The 15,426-nt window shown below is 39.5% G+C and overlaps 1 protein-coding gene across 1 annotated transcript in view; it reads right to left on the bottom strand.

The window, feature by feature from the left end:
* LOC146596461 (Wilms tumor protein 1-interacting protein homolog) overlaps nt 1-12,544 on the bottom strand; it is a 50,111-nt gene extending 37,567 nt beyond the window's left edge. Inside the window, exon 1 of the mRNA XM_085303740.1 lies at nt 12,436-12,544. Coding sequence (XP_085159866.1) covers nt 12,436-12,481 — 46 coding nt within the window. The 5' untranslated portion in view covers nt 12,482-12,544. The remainder of the gene's footprint in view (nt 1-12,435) is intronic.
* Between the last annotated feature and the right edge of the window lie 2,882 nt (nt 12,545-15,426).

The following is a 15,426-nucleotide window of genomic DNA, read 5'->3' as shown; positions in this document are numbered from 1 at the left end:
TTATAGAGGCCTTGAAGAGGAGAGGAATACAGATTTTTGTGTGTGCAGATGGAAAGAGCTTGTGAAGACAGAATCAAGTGGGATAGGGCATAAAGCAGCAGGAGAGGAAACCTTTCTTCAGATGTCCATCTCTGGAGTCTCTGTGTCATCTTTACTTCATGTGATATATGGGCAGCAGGAAGGGAAAGTATTTATGGAACTCAAAACTTGTTGTCACGAGTCTGCTGCTAACACCACAATGCAGAGGAGATCTCACAGGGGACCAGGGGAACGATTTCACAAGACCGCGTGAACAACTGAGTCTGCCACAGGGTTTGAGGCCTGTCTGAGAGGCCACGACTCTGTCAACAACCTCCCCCTTACACCTTCTTCTCCCCCCAAATCATTTCTCCCAAAGTGCACAACAGAGCAGGAGAGTTTGCAAAACCACACAGCGGCAGACTGTTTGACACGTTTGAGYAGAACTTACTGCCTCCCATAGGCTTCCCAGTCTCTATAGCCAGGTCACACAAATTAAACTTGAAGGCAACCTAACATTGGCCTCAAACTTCRCTTATCACTCTGCTTTGTGTGACACCGATCAGCTGGGGCACAGAGAAACTGGAAAGCTCTTTGGCATTTTAGTGTGCAGGACAGACAGTCATTTCTTTAGTAAAAGAACATAAGTGTTATGGCTGCAAAGCATTTCAGGTCTGAACACCCCCAAAAATGCCGTTGAGAGATTTTTCTCTTCCAGAATCCAAGAAAGGGACCTGTTCTTTGAGTACTAAACTCAGAGGAAGAGGAGGCCAAGTATCAGGCAAATACTCAACACTGTTCACTGAGAAGCCAGTCCTAAGGCGCTCAAGCCTGATGSAAACAAATGGGCACCAGGGCACGGAAGGAGTACAGGTTCAAGACAYGCATGGACACTACAGCACGTATCATTATCTCTTTTTGGCTGCCAAAACACACTGACCACACTAAATCAGATATTCATCCTGCTAACTGCCAAATGGAGTTGATAATCTTATAAATGGAGGAGTACTGAATACAGACTGGAAGCTGGCCATGAAGGAGGCTGCGACAGGGTTTTCCTTCAGGTTTGTTTCTAGTAGGTATTTAATGYACCTAATTGGGACTGAGTTTGCAAGCTAGAAGATTTCTTATTTTGTGTCAGTCCAACACAAGGCATTCATACAGAGGCTTCACTCTAGTAAAATACTAGGAGTTATTCAGTAAAAACAAAAATAATTCCTTACTACTTCTTGCATAATCAAAATTAGACAATTACATTGCAAAATTACCTACTTTTTATTCAAGCACAGGGAACAGGCTCATGTAGAGTGAACCACACCATAACGTCAGTGTGATCAGATCAGGTTYGTGATACTGGACTAAGACCTAATGCAGTCCCCACAAAGTCGAGAATAGTTTTACAGTAACTGAAACWGGGTAAGAATGGTAGGAGCAAGAGATTCCCCCTAACGGGGTTATAACCAAGCTAAAATTCTCTAAGTCCAAAGATGAGAGGCAATATTGCTTGCTGGTAAATGACTCTGGAAACTGACCTCCAGAAGTCAATTTACCAGAACCAAAGTTGGTCATTTTACAAGGGCAAGTTTATAAGCAAGCAGAACATTCAGCTCATGTCAAATACCAGGGGTCAACTGAAGCACTTTCATTGGTGCCCAAGGACAGCCCACTGCAGCTATAATTGGCCAATCCTCCAGAGTCCCGTCATTTAAAYGAGAAAAAAATTTATGATTGTTTATGTAGGCCTCACGCCAAGCCTGTTTCTCTGATAAGCTTCTCTGGTGCATTTGTGTCTCACATCCGATTTAGAGTCCTCTGAATACTGGAGACAGCATTCCTTGGATACTTAAAATAAATTAAAAACACAATGTTCAGCTTGGACAGAGGAATGGGAACATTATTCATGTGGCCCAGGCACTAAGAGCTCTGGGGAGTGGCGCTGGGAAAATAGTCTTTTTTAAATCTTACATTAGTCTGTATTTAATAACATATAATCCTCAAAATGGTCCTTCATAAATTCTACATATGCATTATTTGAGCAAGTAGTTATTTTCAGTAGCATGCTGCAGCAGCTGTATGGCTTGGCTGAAAGATGCTACAAATATCTCCTCCAGCTAATGTAGCAATTTATTATTTAACGGTAATTAACACTCTCCTCTAGTCCTTCCATCCCAGAACCTCAAAGTTCCTTTCAAAATATTAATGAAATCAGCATAGCATCAACCATGCGAGGTAGAWGAAAAGAATTATTCCTACATGGACAGACATACAGTTGAAGTGMTTTGTTTAAGATTGCATAGGAAGTCTGTAGCAGAGTTTGGAATAAAACCATTGCTTCCTGACTCACTGGGCTGATTTACCACTTCTTAACCACCAATCTATTAATTCTTTCAGCTACAAATTTCTATGAAGCTTGCTAATGTCTTCTCTACCAGAAGGAATCCCGAAAGACAGAACACCAAAAGCCTCCGTTATCACTGTACGTTCAGGAACAATAATGCCAGGGCTGCTTCCCCTATTTAATCTATTTTATAATTGTGAAGACAAAAGTTCTTGTTTGCAAAGTTTATTTCTTCTTGTACAAGGCTAGGTTCTTCCAGGAAACAACATTCCAGGACATAAGTAGTAAAAACACTTTTCAGGTGTAAACCTTTGATTGGTGAAATTATTTTGTAAGATAAAACCTAGGCTGCTTTCTAGTCTGAAACATCAATGACTTTTCAGGCCATACAGACTTCTKRTTYMYTRMWWWWWKYARKRAAYMAGAATTATTATTAAGGATGAGTTAGTARCCTAGCCTACACAGGAGGCACGGATGAGGTGCAAAGCAAAAGAGAGTTCTTTCAGATCAAAGCAAAGCAGCAAAACACATTCTCACTCCATTGTGTGTCCTTCGGGAAAAYATTCACAAAATATTATACTGAGAGATCCTGTCATAATTAGGTAGGATTTCCGGACAAAAGTGTCAGATGGGTATGTGGACAGGCAAGAGGAGAGAGGAGCGATCCTGCTACCTCAGCAGAGAGTACAACATGGAAAAGGGACACCAAGAAGGCCAAGACTAGAGATAGAGAGCAGGACATGGCCTAATGGGGGGAGGAGGGGAAATTCTATTGAAAGAATACATGCGAAGCTTGGAAAAGAAGGGGACAGCTTTGTTAGTGAGAAAGGACACACTGAAGCTTCTGCTCTTGCAAAGGGATATCATCTTGCCTCCTTGATAAAAGATTTGTTGGGCTGCCAACAATATGGAGTCTTTGAACCTTAGGAACTCAGGTTCCAGGAAAAATGTAACATACACAGTAATGCTAGTCAAAAGGGGAAATGATCAAGGCACAGTAAGGTTTCAAACAACATCAAGGTCAAGGAGGCAAGTTGATTGTCTTCTGTAGAGAGAGGTACTGACACAATTAAATTGCCATCTTTATTGAAAGAGCTTCCAGCGCTCATCTGAAACGAAGAACAAAAAATCGTCCATGCAGAACCAAAGCCAGAGCAAACGCAAGGAGAGAGAAGAATGAACAATAAATCAAGGGAGGTGGAAAGCTGGTCTCCCCTTCACAGAAGCTGCATCTGGGACAAATTGAAGTCTCATCTTTCCAACACAGTGTGTGTGTGGGGGGGGAAAGTAAAATCACTTTGGGTTATTCCAGAGCAATAATGGTGAGATAATGTCCATATATCCAAAGAACAGGACAGAGGAAAGCCAGAGATTCRGATGATAGGGAAATATCCAACAGACATAAATTTAGAGGGGAGGCTAAACACATTAGCCTAGACAYGTTTGCATATATGGATGGGTATGCAACAACCAAATTTCACAGAATAGGCACCAGGAGAAAAATGGCTAATTGGTTATTGAAAGAAGAACTGATTTACTGAGTGCTGAAAGGATGAAGGACAAAACTGATGAACTCGTGTATGTGGAGACAGAGTTGACTTATTGTCGAGGCAATAATGGTGCGTATTGAATTAGAGATGGTTTCCAGGAGCTGAGACCTTCTGGGGACTGGTTCTCAGATGAGTAAAGGACTAAGGACATCACTAAAGCTTTGACTGAGCTTTTTACAAAACAAATAGGGACAATATATAGCACAAACTTAGATCATTAAAAAAAGACAGGAAGGAAAAAACCCATCTCCTTTTTTTCTTCACTTTTTCTCTGCCCACTTTTCCCTTTGTTTTTAGGTAATACTTAAAAATTACAGAACCTGGAAATAGGAAACAAACATCTGCTGATGTCAAGTGACTTGCCTGCATCCTGCTCTGGATTATCTGGATTTCTTCCCCTGGGGGAGATGAACTCAACTGCAGCACAAGGCAATCTTTGCTCTTGGAGAAACTGAGATGTGTTCCAAGAGAACATTTAAATGAGGAGAGGGAGTGGAAGTAAGACAAGAGAGTAGAAGAGAAAGAAAGAAAAACTTCAAGAGGTGTGGGTTTCAAATAAGAGAATCAAGAGTTGTGGGTAATAAATGCTGAAATAGGGAGATTTAAGCAAAGCTTGTTACACTACACAATAGATGGCATTCCAAACACACAAAAATCTGCAAGAAAATGATTATATTCTCACTAGTATTTACTATACTTCTCAGAAATAAAAATCAAAGGCAAAAATCTTGTTAATTAGATTATATCTTTTGTACTTTATATGTTTTCCAACCCCTGAAAGGATCACAAACATTGTCAGTGATTGGTTCCATATTACAAATTAAAAAAAAAAAATTACTGCGGGGAGGAATACATCCATGGGTCGGTCAATCAACAGGGAGAAAAGTTTCCATCATTAGTTGCCAAGCAACCCCCACCAATTAAAATAACCATCAAAAGCCACGCATTTAATGCCAGAATAATTAATAGTGGAACACAAWTAATACCTTTCAGGGAAACAAAGAGACAGAGAGAAACCACCAGTCAACTATTCATCATAAGCCTTCTGATAATCAAAAATAGAGAATGGAAATGTTTTCCATTTCTCTGTTAGCTAGATACCTATCAAGAACACCTCCCCTGGGGGTCAGCCTTCAGATCTGCGAACACTAGTTGCTAAGGAGCCCTCAAAAATGAGAGATATTTAGTATTAAGACTAACCAAACCCCTAACCAAACAAATTTAAGCACATGTTTATTTTTGAGCACCTGAGATACCTTCCCCATGGAAGTCAGGGACCAGGATTTGAGCAGTCAGGTGAGTCACCCTTAAAAACTGGCCCTGTCCTGTATTTGAACAGGATTTAAAGTAATCACAGGATTGAAAACCTTTCATGACAGTGTCTAGCAGTATCATCTGTAAGAAGAGACACAACCAATGGACTGATCTATTTATCTGAAGTATGGCTAGACTAGGGCTTAGCTAGCACAGGAGAACAATACAATCAGAGAGCAGACTGCTAAATGCATCCTAAGAATAAGAACAGCTAAATAAATTCTAAACAAAGGAGATCTGGGGGAACAGCTGTGTCAGGCCCCTCTCAAACATTTCCAATTACTCTTTTCTCACCCCTTTTCATTTTTCTAAAGTCTGAAATATTATCAGATTAACAGTGGATCAAGATTAAGGAAACATTTTTACACCAATAGGTACACTAAGATACTTGGGACCTTAGAAGTGCCGATATCCAAGTTTGACTTTTAATTACCAGCAAACAAAATTACATTCCTTTGCTGACACTTGCTCATGTGTTAAGGATCTTGTGCAAAGTGAATCAAAGTTATCTGAAAGCAGTTGTCACCTTTACAATAATAATGCTTCTTCTTCAAGTGAGCACCTTCTCTTCAGCAAATTTTACTAATACTTCCAAATAACTGCCTCAGATAGGGTGTATCAGGACTTACTGCCAGGTCTCGTTACAGCCTGGAAACCACCAAACATTCAGGCAGCCTTGAACACAGTCTGCATGCAGGGTCTGAGTAGCAGTAACAACTTCATTATGCARGTTCAGGTCCTCAAGATCTCCTGCTTCTGGCCATGGGGGTCAGGAAGGAACGTTCCCCCATGCCCAGCACTGAATCATCTGCCAGCTCACCCGGCTCTAAGCACCAGGTATTAGCCAATAGCTCTGGCAGCCTTTCAGACCAAAAACCCCCAAATTCCAATCTGCTCTAGACTGATGGCATATAGTTAAAAAACTAAACAGGAAAGTTTTTAAGGACAGTAGCTACACGCTAGACTAACTACACAGCAGTGTACTTCTCAAAGCAATGCTCATTGGTTTCTTACCCTTAAATGTTCTCGCTGTGACTCCTTGATGTTCAGAATAGCCTGCATAAAAAACTGTTAGTTCAGATGAACAGTCAGAGGCTGAAGCTGCAACTGAGTCACCTAAGTCAGGCACTAGATACTGAAGAGTTAACAGCTAGCACACACACACACACACACATCACTATGATTACCAATGCTAATATTATATGTGAACATACAGTAGAGAACTCAAATTCAGCACTAAATTTTGTTTTATTCTACATAAATGTCACATTCACAGAGAATTTAATTTAAGGCTACGAAGCAAGTACTGGCAACGTGCAGTTTGGATGCAGTGTGACTCATACTAAACTTACAAATATGCCATGGGGACAGAACAAATATGAATTAAAAATGAACCTTCCACCAGGAATTCGGGTATTTTAAAAACTCACCATTGCTGAAAAATATACTCTGAAGAGATGCAGTTTCTTAAAGACATTCTGTGCCTTACCACCACCAAAAGCAAACAAAGGTTCAACCCAGGGCAGCTAATATGCAAAAGAACATTTTCAGCAACACAGGAAGCTTCTCCCTACAAGCAGGGACATGATCATACTTCCTATTAATAGCCATTTACGTACAGTAGCACTCAATGGTTTCAGTCAGAAAACAACTGCTTACTAGATCCTATACCAACGTAAAGGGAGGCTACATCTAAACCTMCAATCCCATTCTTTTTTGAACCAGTAAGAAGGCACATGCTAATTCAGAACTGCACTTCGTATCTTCAAGGTGACAGTAACTGTGCCTATGGTTGTCCCACTTGGGCTTTTTAGAATTACTGTGCTGCCAGCCTTCACTATAATCCTCCTTTTAGAGAAGCTTGTAGCAAGGAGTTTTGTGAAGTCTGGAAAAAASCTGGTGCTGAGGCAGCAGCAGTACTGCCAGGAATCAGCTGAACTTTTGAGAGCTGTCCCTTAAATGAAACTGCTGAACAAAACCCCCCATGAGCATTCCAGTCYGATCAATAACTACTAGGTAAGAAACGAGCTGCATACCTTTGGGATTATACAGTTTGCTGTAGGCTTTTGATTGATCTTGCAGTGGTTGCCTGTGCCTAAAACCAGTGGCTAACATGCAGGTGAAAGGCAAATGGAAGCTCAAACATTTGCCTTTGTGTAAAAGAGCAGAATGTTTCCCAGGTATATATGGTGAAATACATCTCAGCTTAAGAGCACAGAGATTTGAAACTCCTAGTTCTGCAAAGTTCATTTGCTTCACATCTACTACCATGCARAAAGTAACATGAATACAAAGATTGATGTTCCTCATTGTAAAGATTTATCTTACTGCAGTTTCTCTACAGTCATTGCAACTGGATTAAATTTTTCATCCTGAAAAGATGCTGTGGATGGCACTATGATTTGAGCATCATCCTGCCCTCGAGGCACTTGGTAAACTACTTTCTGTAACAAATATCAAATAGATTCCGTTAATTCCTGCAGCTGATCACCTGCACTTAGAGTGCACAAGTGAACTGGGCATTACTGCAATTATCCTTCAAGAAATCCTGTCATACTCTGAAATAGTACCAAGAGGGATTAGATGAGCTTTTCAGGCAGACGTTTTTCTGCTYGTCTTCTGTAAGCAAAATCTGCAACTGAACTCTTGCCAAAACTAAAGTTTTACTCTTAACAGAAGAGACAGTGGATGTTTTTGGCTAAATTCATTGCTGTTATTTAAGACTCATTCAGCAAAGCATGCTTACGTATGAGTAATTCAACGTGTTTAAGCAGTGGTATAAGTGTTTTGCTGTACCAAGGCCTAAAAGAGGTTTCACTGGTGTTAAAGCTGAGAGGAGATTTGCATTTTTATTAAAAAAACCAAACATCCTAACAAGCTTCAGGCTTCTTCTCTGAGAGATTATGCATCAAGATCTATGTTGAACCATTTGATCCCAGAGAAATCAGAGAGCTTTGGCTTTTACATTACCTGAAGTGAATTATCTGATCTATGAAAAAAGGCCCGTCTCAGGACCATGGCTTGTTACATAAAGCACTGGGATTTACACACATGCACACACAAATAACAGTAACAATAATAATAATTACTGAAAGAGCAAAGTTCTGAGATGTAGAATATTCCCAGGTCCCAATGGCTTGGTGAGCAAGGCTCAAGTATTCAAAGCCCACTGAAATTACTAAAAGCCAGAAATGCATCATTATACCTTAATACAAAATATCTATGCCTGCTAAGTCATTTACTTTTCCCTTCCATCCTACTCATCTCAACCCACTGATGAGACTTCTCACTCTGAGGATATCTGGTACAATTCTGAACCAATACAGCGCCAAGGTTTACCCAAAAACTTAGAAACTAGGAAGACAATGAACAGAATTACCATTTTAGCAAGATATCCAAAGGGGACATAAGTTATCATTTTTTTCCTATTTATTTACTAAATCTCTGAAACATTTCCTCATCTTCCTGTGGTTATGTTTTCAAAAAACTAAGTACTGTAGCTGTGAAACAGTTCCAAGACCGTAAGTTCTCGTACTTCCRTACTAACAAGGCTGGAGTCCTCATAGAGGCTTTTATTACCTATGTATTTTAGATCTTCCTCTTAATTAGAAACAATATAAACTTCTCCAGCAATCTTGTGATATACTTTGACAGGTGTCAAAAAGGACAGCACTGAGCAAAGTGCTGGTATGTTCACTGAAAGGCCCAAGATGGCATTTTGCCATATAGTGGCAATTTCAACCACAGCATCCCCAACAAGATTGTCATGAGCTYTGAAGCCTAAGTAAAGCTTCAAGTGCCGGAGAGAATTCTTACTTGAGGGCAATTTCCTCATGAGGGTTTCTTCATGTTTTTCTGCATAGTTGCACTTTGCTAAGTTGAAAATACTCACTACCGAGTGCTGAAATGCAGCCCTTGAAGACCTATTACTCGTTATTGCATTTCAGTCTGAGTGGTCTTCAAACCACACTATTTCACAAGGCTTTGATTTTTATATATATATATATATATATATTTATATATGTAAATTTGTAGCTAGTTAAATATTGGGCTCTTATCTAAATCAAATTTTAATTACTGCCTTTCACTTTCTACATTTGTTGTACTGAAATTAAGATTGGTATTTGCTGGAGAGGAATTTAGATCATTCTTGTTATTTGAGGGTAGGGGAAAGGAAAAAAAGAAGGATAAATATTTCTTCTTACTTTACTTTAGATTTTTAAGTACACGCAACCAGTGCGTAAGAACCGTCTTAGGCCAAGACACCAATGTATTTCTCTGCTCTCCTGTCAAAGATTCAGAGCGTAATGCCCAGAAGAAGCGTTGGTTCATACGATACAACCTCCTGCCTAACACAGATCATTAACAGGTTCACCCAGCTACCTATGTACTGAGTCTAAAAGCTTGGCTCAATTTAAGACACCTTCCAGAGGGACATTTAGTCTTAATTTTAAAGCAATGAGGAATAGAGAATCGGTTACTTCTCTTGCTACTTTGTTCCAGCAGTTATTTATCCTCATTGTACACAAACTGACTTTGATTTTCCATCTGAATTGTGTAGTTTCAGCCTCTAGAAGATTTCCTATATTTTTCTCTAGTACACAAAATACTACTTTCTAATGCTGTTTCATAGTAAAAGCATTTGAGCTCCAATCAAGCACCCCCTCCCCATATTCCTTTTGATACCCAAAATACACTGGGTTCATGAAAAGCTTTTTTCCATCCTTTAGTCATCTGCATAACCCATTTTGGACCCTCTCCAGTTTTTCCTCATTAGTTTTGTTGCCCATCGTTAGACACAGAGTGCAATATTCTAGCGTGGGTCTCACCAACGTCACATTTAAGATAAGATTAACGCCCTATTCATAAACTGMAGTACTGAGAAGTTTGTGTTCACTTGCTTGTACAATACGACCTGCAAACCCCTTTCAGCAGCACATTCCAAGATGCAGTTGCCACAGATATGACCTGCATGCCTTGCTCCCAAGATCTGAATCCACTAGTCTTTCTCCTCAGTCATTAGCCTGAATTGTTCTGGCTTTCAGAAGAAATTCCAAGACCACACTGCACCAAGCAAAGTGCGAACCTGAAGAGTTTATGTAACATCCCCTCACTGGCTGTGTTCAGTGTGACACTAGTCAGGAGCTGAGGTCAGAGGACTAGCTCTGCTATTAGCTCACTATTGCATGCCACTGATCGTAAGCTTTGATCAAGTATTTCACCTGCACGCACAGCTGTTACTACTATATTAACAGCCTATCCACCTTGTGGATGCCAACATAAGAAAGATTGCAGACCTTGTGGGCTATAGACAGCTGGCTTCCTTTTAATGAATTTGCATTAGAGGTTGTGGACAGAAGGAAATCCAAAGGCTTCTTGCTAGCAAAATCTACCACAGATGATAGCTGGGCTCTCCAGCCTGAGACCAATACAAAAGCAGCTTAGAAGACATGGAGCATTGTTTCCTAGTGTGTGCATTTGTACTCATGAAAAGTTGGGTGAATCAAGAAATTCCACTGGCACTGTGAGGTGGGGCAAAAATACGTTTTGAAAGAACGCACCTGAAGTCACCTTCTGCTAGATGTACACTGGCCACACATGTTGCCAGGACAGTCAGAAAAGCTTGTTGTGCCTGTGAATAATTAAGTTGGAATTGTATTTTGCTGTTAAAATACATTCCTTGGCTTTATACAGTCTTCTGAGGAACAGAGTAATCTGCGTACAGACCCTTGCAGTAACAAACATGCATCCTGTCTACYTAAAATAAAACAAAAAACAACWACAAAGTGCCCCACAGAGCAAGCTAGAATTCACCATGCAATTAGGTTAGCTTAATGTTGACAATGAATGAATAGRTATTATCCAATATCATGTTCTGTAATCCTCTGCTAAGCAGGATGTTGGAGCATTTCTTTTATTCTGGCAGCCAACAAAATAGCTGCTCACTGTCAGACTTGAGTAGAGTCACGAGAATGATCCTCTAAGAGTTGAGACAAGTTTATGCTAGARCCTGATAATGGTCCAGAGTGATTTATAAAGGTTACTAAATTCTATATTCAAGTTGTAAGGCTTTTTTAACCCAACATTTATCTATGTGTACAAAACTTAGAAGAAAAAAATATATTTCTTTCACAAGTGACTTTTACACTGGTCTTTTCATTAGAAAGTTACTTGGTTTTATGCCAATAATCTTTTACTCTTTTTCTAATCCTTACTTAATCTCTTCTGTAAACAATCTACACTCAGCATATTCTGCTGATAGTAAATCTTTTGCTGCATATATATATCATAACAAATTTTTGACATCCAGGCCAATATTTTCATATATTAGGAACCTAAATCCACATGTATATTGATAAAAACCATCTGACTCCTGAAAACGAGCTCTGATAGTTGCCTTGAACTTGGTGAGAATTCGTGAACCCTCAGCACTTACAGACAAGACACGTAGGTTTCCAACTTCAGTTCACAGTGAATGACTTAAAGCAAACACTTTTGAAAGTGCTGCCCTAAGTTTTCCAAGTCCTATGTTTTCCCTGGCAAAGCCATGACTTCTACCAAATCACATAGAGAATACATCACTTCTATATACATTCAAATTTAAACAGAAATCTAAACAGGTCCTGAGAGCAGCAAGGATAGCAAGCAGCAGCCAGTGTTTACCTACACTGCTTTCCTCTACAAAAATAAAATATGGTAATACTTTAAGGTGTTCCGACTTGCACTTTCTACTTGTTCTTATTACATTCACATAAAGAAACAATTTTTGAGCACTATGTACAAACAGAAATGACAAATATACATGCTGGAGTGGACTTGCATTTGTATGTAGCAAGTGAAGGAAAGTATGCTTCTGACTGCACAAATTTTATCATTTTTCTGTAGAAATGATAAAACGCACATTACAGTTCCATAAACATAGCCAATTTAAAGTATGAAGTGCTCACAAACAGTCAGGTTGAAGCCCTTTTAAAAATGCAGCCCTTAAAACAACCAAATACTACTTTTCTACTACTGTTCAACTACTACTGTTGCTTTAAAAAACACTATGAAACACTTACAGATGGCAAATAAAAAACAACTTTTGAAGCTGGAGCCTTGTGTGCGAATTTTGCCTCAAAGTCAGCAAGATGAGGTCTCACTTTGCACACTAGATGCTAAAGGAATACATATTACAGAAGGAAGCCACTTAAGACTACGGTAGATCTGACTTACCACAAGAGCAGCACGTGAAGCAGTTGGTATGATAGAGGTTACCCATCGCTTGGCAAGCCTGGCTTGCGCCATATACACCTTTTCCACATTTTATACAGATACCTAGGAGGAAGAAAGAGAGTGAATGTTAGAATCCTCTGCAACTCCTAAAAGCAGATCCTGGCCACCAAATCTTACGCATTGCTATACCCCCATCAGGCCCTTTATCAATGAGCGAGCCAACCTGAATAGATTCAAGTACCAAAGTTGCCAACGAACAGCTTGAGTGAAACAAACATACGGAAATTAACCTAAACGAGTGGGCGAGTGGGCGGTGAGGGCAATAAGCCTCAGCTCTTGATACAAAGCAAGGAGACTTAGGCTGAATAAAGACAGACATCCCAGGAAGGCAGGTGAAATGAGACCAGGAAAGCCAAACGCTCTCTGGAAATAACTCAGTTTGTCCATGTATTTATTTCTGTCTGTGCAGAAAATGCTCCCAATGGCAGACAGATAATTCAACAATCACTTTGCTTCTGCATCCCTATGAACAGGAACTAAAGAGCTGGAGAATCTCCATCCTTGCCTCATATACTCAGAACCATTTATTTTATGTTCCTCTGAGAAGTCCATTGGTCTCTACCTGGCTGAAGCTGTATAGAATGCCTCAAGACAAGGCTGTGCGATTTTGAAAATGCTACAGAGAAAAGCAAAAATTGGGATTTTTGCCTCACTCAACCCTGTAATGAAGCTACCTATGTGTTGTTTAAATTTTGTTTCTACAGATGTATGCACAAGCTTAGCACTGATTATTAGTACCAATAAAACTCCTAATATACCTCAAAGGTAGGAACTGAAGAACTACAAAAGTCAGGCTTTAACCATCCAGAGTCTTTCCCCATTGTACCATGAAAATATATACAAATACACACAAACATGACAAATGCACAGAAAATACAAATGCAAACTGCTTTGAGGAAAATTAGCATATTATGAACTACCAGAAACTTTAGTAGCAGAAAAAACACAGCTAAGCTAACAAAGGATTTGGTGCCTCAGTTTGATTTTGTTTGATCTTACACATTCATAGTATGCGAATTATCTTAAACTGCCACACCACAGAGAAAGAAATGTCATTTGCTTCCGACAGGTAACTGTAAGGACATTGGTAAAGCTGGCAAAAGAACAATATCCAGTAATACTGCTGAGATTTAGCTCAGGCTTTCAATGACAAAACAGCTGTAGAAAACATGACACCCATGAACATCTTTGGCTCCCAAGCTGTTCAAGGCATATTCTAAAATCCATTTCTGATTCCTACACGTTTAAGCATTCATAATCATCTGTATCGGCTACACAGTTTCATCAGTTTAAATGTGATACTCTCAAATTAAAAAAATATATATATATATATTGGGAGGGAGGAGAAGGACAGGGGGAGAAGAGACCTTCCTATGTTACTAATCAAATACTGAAATGAAAAGACCTTTCACAAATTAGGCATTTATACCTTCTAGGGACTCTCTTATTTCAGATTATGAGGAGATTAGCCTTTTATTCACCTATCTAAATGTGCTAGCATAACACTGCAATTTTGGACCATAAGCATATTTGTCAAATATAATAATAATAATTTTTAAAACCATAATTTTAATACTAGATTTTAAAAGACTCTTCCAGAACCTAATTTCTGTATTTCAGTGAAGCAGGAACTATCACTTTAATGTCAACAAAAGCCAATGTCCCAAGTTAAACCTGTATTACCAAACAAGATGCCGGAAAAATCCATCAGTTTGCTAGTCATTAGACAAGCTCTGATATAAGAAATTGAGATTTCAGAATATTTGTTGCCTTATGCAAGGTTCCTGAAATGTTACGTCTATTTATTTATTTGTAACCAAAGGTTATGAAAAAAGGCTGTTATTTGCCATGAGTTAATGGTTAATTGCTGATGAAAGATAGTTATTGATTACCATGGACATACTGATCTGAAAATGAAGCCAGCTCAGCCAGCTAGTGCAGTTAGCAGCAATGGCAGAGCCACTGTCAGAACAGCAGGAACAACCCATCAACCTGCTTTCTGCCTCACCATATACTATGAGCTCTAAAGCAACCACAGTCACTTGTGGCTTTGTGAGCAGAAAGGGTTGCACATACAGCAAAGAACACGGCATTTGCTTTTGGAACAAGTGGTCTGTTACTTTAGCCCAAAGTCTTGGTATTTCAATTGACTTTTGCTAGTGAAGCCAGAAGAGAACCTTTTTAGAGTTTCCCAGCTAACTGCACCCTTTTTGCCCATCTTTTCATGCCATCTGTGCACCCAGCACTGATGGCTATCGATAGTTCGACTGTGAGGTTACATTGACAGCACTACTTTTTCCCATTTCTGCTTCATTTTGCTCAAACCATAGCAGAAATCCACAGCCCAGGCTTTTCTGACATTTTTCTCTATGAGGTCTCATGAACAAATCTACTATAGCCATTAACCACTTGGACAGATGAAGCTATCGTCTGATTTCTTTGCCTACTGCTTCACTGGACTATCAGAAGTAAAAGGAAGATTTACTGTGGATGTGAAACTTACACTGGCCTCTCCAGCAAGTGACTTGTTATGAGCAGCTGTCAGTTCGTTAACTTATTTTCTCTAAAAGACTGGTCATTMAYTCCWGGARTKAATGACCACAGAGATGATTAGCATTCTAAAAAGGCATATATAATATTTCAAAAGTGTATTTTGGAAAACATATGCAGCTGTGGTGTGAGTACAGCATGAGCTCATAACTGCCTAGAAAAGGCACTGACTACATGGCCGTTCTGGTCTGGTTTTCCACCAGTCAGAGCCCAGACTGCACACTGTGAGCTTGTGAAAGCTTTGGCATAACAGCTACATTGCCTTTTTTTTTTTTTTTTTTCAGATTTTAATTCCAATTCTTGTTAAATTGCCTATGAAGAATGTTCTGCTACAGAGCAAGCATGCCTCTTTTCTGACACCTCACTCCAAGAGACTTTTTC

Source organism: Rhea americana, unplaced genomic scaffold, assembly GCF_003343005.1.
Source record: "Rhea americana isolate MKP2758 unplaced genomic scaffold, rheAme1 scaffold_20, whole genome shotgun sequence".
Classification (NCBI taxonomy): Eukaryota; Metazoa; Chordata; class Aves; order Rheiformes; family Rheidae; genus Rhea; species Rhea americana.
The sequence above is the reverse complement of the archived record's forward strand: the minus strand, read 5'-3'. Positions and strand labels throughout refer to the sequence as shown.